Source organism: Camelina sativa, chromosome 9, assembly GCF_000633955.1.
Source record: "Camelina sativa cultivar DH55 chromosome 9, Cs, whole genome shotgun sequence".
NCBI lineage: Eukaryota > Viridiplantae > Streptophyta > Magnoliopsida > Brassicales > Brassicaceae > Camelina > Camelina sativa.
This window is the reverse complement of record NC_025693.1, coordinates 29,595,756-29,604,987: the sequence shown is the minus strand read 5'-3', so window position 1 is coordinate 29,604,987 and position 9,232 is coordinate 29,595,756. Positions and strand designations below refer to the sequence as shown.

Sequence of the window (9,232 nt, the reverse complement as noted above, 5' to 3'; positions counted from 1 at the left end):
CTGCTTTTTGTGTCCTTTGAAATAAGTCTTACTGCAAATGTTGAGTTAAGCTCATTTCTATTTCTAACAGGAGACTGACTGGGCGGGTTTGCAACATCTAATAAAGTTTTATAAAAGTAGAAGATTTGATGCAGAGATTGGACTCCCCAAGTGAGATTGGTGCCTTTTAATATTTGTACATCTCTTTGGTAACCAGCGGGAGATTTCTCATAAAACTGATGTTCTCCTTTCAGGCCGAATGACTTCCGTGATTTCCCAGAATATTTTGTGCTTGAGGTAATGATTTAAGGTAGGGTATGAGCTTGATATAGTGTCACGAATTGATCTCAGCTGTTAGTAGGAGATGCTATAACATGTCCTTTCGATATGACAGTAAACTGTTACTGCTCTGCTTAGTATATAAATTGGGTTTCTCCTGAAAAAAATTAGGCAACTAATTACTATGTCATGGTGGAATAGAAAACAAATGAATGTTGAGCCAAGCATAAGTTCGCAAATATCCCAAAGCTCCTTTCGTGTTCAGTTCTTTAGGAAATTTTCGTTCTGCAGAGAGGGTGTGTTTTATTGTTTCTCTTCCTAGCCTGCTTACCTCTGGGTTTTCCCGTAGTTATTCCTCTGATACTATGGTTTGTAACAGTCAGCTCTTCTGTTTCACTCGTGGCTTTTTTGGTTATTGTTAGGTTGAATCTATTTTTTCTCTTGAACTTTGAACTTTGTTATAGAACGTCTCCGTAGGAACAGTTGGATTGGATCTCCTGTGTCATATCTATCATTCTTGTTGCAGTAGTAGTAGCATGCGACATTCCTGACTGTTTTATCCAAATTCATTGTTATTTGCTTTGTCTTAGGCCATTCCACATGCCATTGCAAGAGTTAGGGGAGCTGAGGGGAAAAGCCCTCGAGAAGCTGTTGAATTTATCTTACAGCTTCTAAAGGTATACATCTTCATAGTATTTTATCATGTACTAATGAGGGTAAATTTTGTGAAGCTTTCGTAGCTTACTGATAGCCTTCTTATAAAAGCTGCTAGTCTTTATTGCGCTGCAGTGATTTCTATCATCTATGAAACATTAGGTTTATGCTTGTTTTCAGTCCATATTATCATCTTTATTGATTTCGCCATTTATCCTTTATTTTATAGTACAATGACAACAGTGGGAATCCGTATTCTGATGTATTCTGGCTTGCTGTGCTTGTTCAGTCAGTTGGTGATCTCGAATTCTGTCAACAGGTCTGTGATTGTTATCATGTTAACGCTACTCTACGATTTATTAGCTAATTTTTATTTTGGTCTTTTCCTGCTGACGTTGTGATGGGTAGAAAAACCCCTTCAAAATTTTATCAACAAAAAAAAAAATCGTACTTGACAAAACAAGATTTAGTACTTAGCTCATCTGTTATATTAGCTGTAAATATCTTTATCGACATCTCATGCTTTTATGAAAAAAATGAAAATGTTTGTTGGAGGATGAAGGTGGTTACAGAAAAAAAGTGGAGCTGTGTTTTATTCTTATTTAGTTCATATGCAAAGATGTGAATTTAGAGCTTCAGTATACCAGCGTTGATACATGTTTTATTGCTGAACACTTTATGTTTCTTTGTTTCCCTGGCAGAGTTTAACGTTTTTAGCCCCTCTTCTGAAGCGCATTGACAGACTCTTGCAGTTTGACAGGTAACCTCGTGTTTGATGTTTATGATTTTATATGTTTTAACAGTATTGAAAGCTTGTTGGAGATAAATGTACTAGGTTGATGCCAAGCTACAATGGCATCTTGACAATTAGCTGCATCAGAACGTTGGCACAGACTGCTCTCAAGCTTTCTGATTCCATCAGTTTCGTAAGTTGTTTCCTTATTTTTTCTCCAATTGCTCCTTATAACGCTGACAGCATCAGAAGCTTTCAATTAATTGACTTCAGGAACACATCTGTAAACTTATTGAACCTTTCCGAAACTCGGATACAATATTGCAAGTTCGTGTAGAAGCAAGTAGGGCACTTCTTGACATCGAGTACCAATCCAAAGGGATAAGTTCTGCCCTTTTGTTGTTTAAAAAATATGTGGTAGAAGAATCATCTTTGAGAGGTTGGTTACATTCTCTTGCTGGGACATAGCAGCTTTCTGTTTCTGGTAGAGTTCATTTATTTCTTTTTATATATTTGGCCCTTGATTACAGGGCAGGTTAAATTGTGTGTACATACGATGCGGTTATGTCAAATAGCAGTTGGATATGACTCCGACGATTGCGTCGACACTGTTAGTCTTCTGGATTTGCTTCATCTATTCAAGAGCCATGTAGTATTCAACAATGAATTTCTTCGTCACTACTTGTTCTGCATTTTCCAAATCTTCGCTGGAAGGTCTGTGACTTTTACATTTATTGTCTGCCAGATTATTTTCACAAGTACTCTTCTCATGCCGTGCATTTGTTTCTTTATTCATTATGGTTTCCTGTGGGTAGCACAAAAGTAAGTCTTGAGTCGTAGTACATAATTTACTATTTTCCTTAAGCTGTTTTCTAGCTGATGCATCGTGTTTGGGTACATTACTTTATTCCCTTTCGTGAATTTTGTTTGAAATTCAAGTGTCTTCATTTTTGAGCCTAAAGAGAATTATATATTGGTCTTCTTCTGCTTTCACCGAAGTTTTTGACATTCTGAACAGAATATACTTACCGCTATCTCATTTTCAGACCCCCAACGTTGTTTGGAGTGCCCAAAGAGAAACCTTTGCAGCTTGTTGATGTGGAGGCCTGCATTGAGCCGAAGAATGTATTTTCGGTCCCGGGAGCAGAAGCAGGGGGGCCATCACTTTTGGCACTTGGAGATGCCAAAGGAAAATCGCTGGATGTTGTTCCTTTTGGTGTTCCAGCGAGATCACAGGAAATGTTCATGCCTATTGTTTCTGAACTGAGGTTTCCAGAACCTGTTGCTGCGTATGAGGCTCAGCATCTTGAACCTCACATGGAAAGTCAAAACCAACCTTTACATGAAAATCCCATTGTTAATGAATTTCCATTGGATGGCGAAGCCCCAAGAGAAGAATTAGCTAATAGGGAAGTAAACCCAAACCCTCCAATAAAGGAACGTCAAAAAGAACCTGATGTGGCGTCTGTGTCTGCTGTTAGTCACGAGGTCAAGAAGTCTGTTATACGGATCAAAGTCAGACCATCTGGTGCGACCAGCAGAGCCGAGGGATCAGCACGATCCATAGAAAGATCTCAAGGGATTGTGGTACGCCATGATATAGACCGGGGACAAACTAGTTCAGCTTCAGTGGACGCTCCACAGAGAATCTCAACGGATGCTGTGAGCATAAGCAATCAGAATCACGTGGAGGAAGTAAATTCGTGTCACGATGTTGGATCTCGCATGACCGCAAGTATCGGCAGTGTAAAATTTGTAAGCGAAGGTGATACAATTGGGAAAGAGTTGCAATGCACTGCTGAGTCTGGGAAAACTTCGACAAGCCAGAAGGCAGATAATAACATCCAAATCGCAGCGCCTAGCTTCATACCAGTAGATAATAGTATGGAAAACGAGGCGCAGCAGAAATACGCGAGCCTTCAAACACTATCTGTTGGTAAAGAAAAGGATAAGAAGAAAGACAAGGAAAAGAAAGAGAAGAAGAGGAAGAGAGAAGACCCGGTTTACCAAGAAAAGAAACGGTTAAAGAAAGAGAAGAAACGGAAGGAGAAAGAAATGGCAAAGCTTGTGAGCAGCACTTCGGATCCAGCTAAGGAGAAGAAGATAGAGAGTGTCGTCGCGGAGGCTAAAAAAGTAGAAGAGAGTGTCGTCGCGGAGGCTAAAAAAGTAGAAGAGCCAAGCAATGGTGCCGTATTGGTTAAGGTTGAAACAGAGGCTGAGCCATCAGCTCGTCCGTTTCCCAAGTTCCGAATCAAGGTGAAAAGCAAAGCGTTCAACAACTCGTAATGTCTGAGGCAGTCGCTTTGGTGTTTCAAAACTGCTACTTGTCGCTATGGCTTGTTAAAATATCTGATTTAAAAAAATGCATAGAATATGAGTGTGTGACTTGTATACAAAAAAGCTTTGTTGTTGCAATGCAAGCTGTGATGTATATGTCGATGTGATTTGTCCAATGCGCTTAAAGCCTCTCTCCTAGCTTTGGGGTACACGCCAGAGCTGAAGCGCGCTCCACGTCAGTTTCACGAACTAACGTTAGAATCGAAACAGTGCACACATTTAATACTTAATGGACCGATCTGACAATTAATTTCCTGCAGCTTTTTTATTTAATAAGTGGGCGTTGTGAAAAATTAATGGAACAATTAACCCCTAATTATACAATTAGAGTTTTGATACTACATTACCAACAATAAATTTTCCAAAATCTGACTTCGAGAAAAAAGAAAGTAATAAAGAAATAAAGCATTATGTGTTTTTTTGTTAAGAAGATAAAAAAAAAAAGAGGAAACAAAAATAAAATAAGAGAGAAATTAAGGAAAGAGGGGAAAAGTGAAGGAGAAGAAGCACTGTGGAATCGAAAACATATTTTGGTGTATTCATTGATCAACTTGGCGTCTTCTCCAACCAAATCGTCTCCTCTAGTCAAAAGAGAAAGAGAGCTGAGAGAGAGAGAGAGTATGGAGGTAAAGCGAGAAATCCTAATTCCGTAAAGAGAGAAACAGAAAAGAACGATGAACTGTGGGAGAGTGTTCAAGTCCGTACAAGCCTTGGTGGCTCACATCTTTCTCTTGTCTTTCACGCTCGCTTTGGTCCTCAAGCTCGACCACACCCTTACTTACTCCTGGTGGTTAGTTTCTCTCCTCTCTCTCTCTCTCTTTTTTTCCTATCTGTGGGACGCTCTGAAGACTCAATTGTTTGGAATCGAAAAATTCTTCTTATTCGTTGAATCGTTGTTAGCTTATTGCGTCGTATAAAATTAAGATTTGAGGATTTGGATTTAGAGCTTGGGGGATTTTTCGAAAACTCGAAGACAAGTTGCGTTTTTTTTTTTTAATCTGCTAAGTACTGTAAACCCCGAGGTTTTGCTCGCATGTGTGAGATTGATTAATTGAAAATTTGATTTACAAGTCTGAGAAAGTCTTGATTCGCCGCCAGTATCCTCCATTCCTTTCTCATTTAAATAGGAATATTCCTCTTTCGGAAACTCGTTTTGTTTTTGTATACAAGACATTAAAAAGTACATCTCTTTATCTCATTCTCTGGTACTATGAGACAGGGAAGCCTCTCTCGTGTCACGTGTTCATGTACCATGTAGTACTATGTTTTGTATGAAGAAACATAAGAGTTTACGGTTTTGTGTGAGGACTGCAGACGGATTTGATGTCAATCTAAACTGAGTCGTTGGGAATTTCTGATTCTTTTAGCTTTCTTGAATCTAACTTTTGGGGGTTATTTTTGGTGTGTTATCCATTTCTTGGTGTTGAATCGGTTAATACATAACAAATTTATCTGTTCCGTTGATTTGGGGATGTAGGGTTGTGTGTCTACCTCTGTGGGCTTTCCATGCTGTTGTTGCACGGGGCAGATTCTCTCTTCCTGCTCCAATTGCTCCTCGTAACCGTCATGTATGTCCCTTACTTCTATAACTACAATATTATTCAAAGCCCAGTGTTGTGATTTTCAGTAAACGCATAGCTCTTGGCTTGTAATGATTTGTTTTTTTTTTTTGGGTGTACAGTGGGCTCCGTGTCATGCTATTGTAGCAACACCGTTGCTTATAGCTTTCGAATTGCTCCTCTGTGTATACCTCGAGACTGCACATGGTATACAACTTATAGCTTATATGATATTTAATGACTCTTGTAGTTTAATATCTTGACAAGGAACAAAATCATTTATGTTTATACTCATGCGGTGAAGCAAATGTTGACTCTCAAAGCTTCTCGTTTGGAGTTTTGGTTTTTGAATTAATGATTATATTGAATAGCGTCACAAAGTACTTTATAAGCTTCTGTAGTGTTTTCTTGATGTCTGATACCTTACTTTTAGTTCCTCCCTGTTTACTGTGTTTTATGTTATTCTATTTGAGATGTAGCTCGTTCGCTGCCAGCTGTGAGCTTGAAGATTGTATTTCTCCCTTTATTGGCGTTTGAAGTAATAATACTTGTGGACAATGCCAGGTATTGTGATAAGATATGTAATACCGGTTTTTATCTCAATTGCTTCTCAAAACCATTTGTTCTTTCTTTTTGTGAACACATAACAATTTGGTTCACATGAGCGATTTTGTTTCAGTTTTCGGATAATATTGTAGGATAGAGGTTATGGGTTGTAGAACAGACTAGTAACAACGATTAGAATGGTTTTTCAAGGCTAATTCAGCTTTGTTATACATGATTTGTGATTGCATTTGTAATACATCCTTTGGTTGAGAAGTGAAGCTACTGAGGTTAGTGAGATATTATCGGGCATATGAAGCTAGTACCAATGATGTGGATTAACAACTTAAATAGACCTTTATTGTAAACTTTACTGTTTCCCTTAGTTGGAAAATTTCTTGGAATTATTAAATCTGCCATTTCTATATGAAGTTCTTAATATACCACACGTTTTATCTTCAGAATGTGTCGGGCACTGATGCCTGGAGATGAAGAGAGCGTGAATGATGAAGCAATATGGGAAGCTCTTCCTGTAAGTCATACTACATTTTTTCATTAAGGTCTAAGCTGTTGTTAAAAGTAATTGGTTCAGCAGCTTAAGACAATATCACTTATTTCTTTACTTGCTTAAGTTGCATTTAGTTTCTATGTGTGAGTTATCAGTAATATACAAATGCTACCATTCTCTTTTCTTCTAATAACAAGACTTTGAAGTCTGATTCTCAAGTCATGGATTGAGAGAAGTTCTCCTTTTGGTCAATTTCTGTAATTTTAGCTTATACAGTTAGGCTGGAAGAAATTTCTGATCTCTGTTGGAGGGTACGAAGCTACTTCAAATAAACTTTTCAGATGTTTCTTTTTGTTGTCTGCAGCATTTCTGGGTTGCGATTTCCATGGTGTTCTTTCTGGCTGCTACAGTCTTTACCCTCCTAAAGCTGTCTGGTACTAATCTGCCATTGTAATAGTTTCTGATTTTTTTGGCTCAAATGATCTACCTAACATGGGCTTTGTCTGTTTAGTGACCATTTAGATTAGACAATTTCTCCAGAAATGAAAACCTATAAATCCTGCAGGATGAGTCATTGTAACTGTTTATATGAAATGGGATGACTGGTGGAACAAGTCAAGCTTTTAGGGATTGAACACCATGTGTTTTTATTTGTTCCTTAAAATACTAAACGTCCTTTATGTGGAGTTCCCTTTCGTATGCACAGCCACTGACATATTTAACTTCAGCTGGCTCACTAACGATGTGGATATTCACCTATCTAAATCCTATCTTATATAAAAGATGTCCATTAATTCCTTATTATTTTATTCGAATCAGGTGACGTAGCTGCTCTTGGCTGGTGGGATCTATTCATTAATTTTGGGTATGTCTTTGCCTTTTTCGGTTACATATATAATTTCTTAATGCTATTGGTGGAATTGATCATGATTGTAATCAATGTGCACGTTTTTGTCTGCAGAATTGCGGAGTGCTTTGCTTTTCTTGTTTGTACAAAATGGTCTAACCCAGTAATTCATAGAAGCTCAAGTGACAGAGAAACCGGGTCATCTTCTACCACTATTCGATATCTTGACTGGAACAGTGGCTTTGGGGTTTTTCCAGAAGACGATAGGCACCAAGATACAACTTGTGGCCTGCAAGACATTGGTGGTCATATAATGAAAATTCCCCTCATTGTATTTCAAGTGGTACTTTGCATGCATCTAGAGGTACACAACATTTCTGTCGATCCTACAGTTCTTGTGTTTGGACATTACTAAAAAGCTTGTGGTTTGAACTTTCAGGGGACTCCTGAAGCTGCTACGCATATACCAGTCCCTGTCCTGTTTTCCCCACTTTTTCTGTTGCAAGGCGTTAGTGTTCTATTTGCTGCTTCTAAGTTAATAGAGAAGGCCGTTCTATTGCTGCGCGACGAAGATGATTCAGGATTATATTTTAGATTTTCATCCAGAGCCCACGATTGCTTAGGTTTCTTGCACCATGGATCCAGGTGATAAATATGTTTAGCTACTTCCTTTGTCTGTTTTTATTGCACAAAAGTTATGGAGGCTAACAAAACCACCAATAATAAATTTTATGTTGTCACTGAATTACTAACAAACATCAAGTTGATGCCTAACATTTGATCCTCTACGTACTCGCTCAGACTACTAGGTTGGTGGTCAATTGATGAAGGAAGCCGGGAGGAGCAAGCTCGACTATACTTTGATCAGGACTCTGGGTTAGTAGTTAGTACAATTTAGCTTCTATGTGGTCCAACGTAAATGGTTATATCTGACCTGTTGAAGATTTCATGAAAATATGTGGTGCAGTTACAATACCTTTTGTGGCCATCCGCCTGAAATAGTCAAGAAAATGCCAAAGAAAGAGCTTGCTGAGGAGGTATTTTCACTTTTTCCCTTACTACCAAAGATATACCTAGTTCATTTTTAATTAAGTCTTTCGTCCTCTGGTCTCAATAATACCTTCACTTTAATTTAATTCCATGTCAGGTGTGGAGACTTCAAGCAGCACTTGGGGAACAAACAGAAATCACAAAATTCAGTCAGCAGGAATATGAGAGACTGCAAAATGTAATGCTCTCTTCCTCTGCTTCTGATAATCTAAAGGGGTTTAGCTTTCACAATTGTTTCTCTTTCGATGTTGCTTATTCGTTGGACTAAATTTTTATATTTCGATGCTCCCTCTGTTACAGGAGAAAGTGCTGTGTAGGGTTTGTTTTGAAAGAGAAATCAGTGTGGTACTACTTCCATGTAGACACCGTGTTCTCTGCAGGTATCCTATACAATTAGATTTTACGCCTTCTTCACAGAAAATAACTGAATTTAAAGTATAAGCTTTTCCAAGTGCAATTGCAGACTGTGATATATAACTCTTAACATTTTTTTTGAGAGCTCTCTGATGATGTCTGCTTATGTTTTTACTGCCATGTTTGTTGCAGGAACTGCTCAGACAAGTGTAAAAAATGTCCCTTCTGCCGTATAACCATCGAAGAGCGGCTCCCCGTATATGATGTTTAACATCTAACTTGACCATCTTCGATATTAAAGTTTTAAAGTGTATATATAAGTGTGTACTGTGTAGAGAGGATATGATGATTCACACTCCTTTTTTTTATCACCCATCTCTACATTGCTG

The 9,232-nt window shown here is 38.2% G+C and overlaps 2 protein-coding genes across 3 annotated transcripts in view; both read left to right on the top strand.

Annotated features, from left to right (window-relative positions):
- Positions 1 to 4,111, top strand: part of LOC104713019 (transcription initiation factor TFIID subunit 2) — a 10,515-nt gene extending 6,404 nt beyond the window's left edge. The window contains exons 18-25 of the mRNA XM_010430049.1: positions 234 to 276; positions 849 to 935; positions 1,142 to 1,231; positions 1,614 to 1,672; positions 1,748 to 1,838; positions 1,919 to 2,084; positions 2,176 to 2,359; positions 2,692 to 4,111. Of these exons, the coding sequence (XP_010428351.1) occupies positions 234 to 276; positions 849 to 935; positions 1,142 to 1,231; positions 1,614 to 1,672; positions 1,748 to 1,838; positions 1,919 to 2,084; positions 2,176 to 2,359; positions 2,692 to 3,931 (1,960 nt within the window). The 3' untranslated portion in view covers positions 3,932 to 4,111. The remainder of the gene's footprint in view (positions 1 to 233; positions 277 to 848; positions 936 to 1,141; positions 1,232 to 1,613; positions 1,673 to 1,747; positions 1,839 to 1,918; positions 2,085 to 2,175; positions 2,360 to 2,691) is intronic.
- Positions 4,444 to 9,226, top strand: LOC104713018. 2 transcript variants are annotated; one of them, XM_010430047.2, is made up of 14 exons: positions 4,444 to 4,772; positions 5,460 to 5,550; positions 5,664 to 5,748; positions 6,015 to 6,105; positions 6,547 to 6,616; positions 6,957 to 7,026; positions 7,412 to 7,457; positions 7,554 to 7,803; positions 7,879 to 8,084; positions 8,241 to 8,315; positions 8,407 to 8,476; positions 8,587 to 8,667; positions 8,790 to 8,869; positions 9,036 to 9,226. In XM_010430047.2, the coding sequence occupies exons 1-14, from the start codon at positions 4,657 to 4,659 to the stop codon at positions 9,112 to 9,114; spliced, it is 1,410 nt and encodes a 469-aa protein (XP_010428349.1). In that variant the 5' UTR covers positions 4,444 to 4,656; the 3' UTR covers positions 9,115 to 9,226. The 2 variants fall into 2 exon arrangements, with proteins under 2 accessions (XP_010428349.1, XP_010428350.1); XM_010430048.2 differs by having other exon boundaries at positions 4,445 to 4,772; positions 6,021 to 6,105.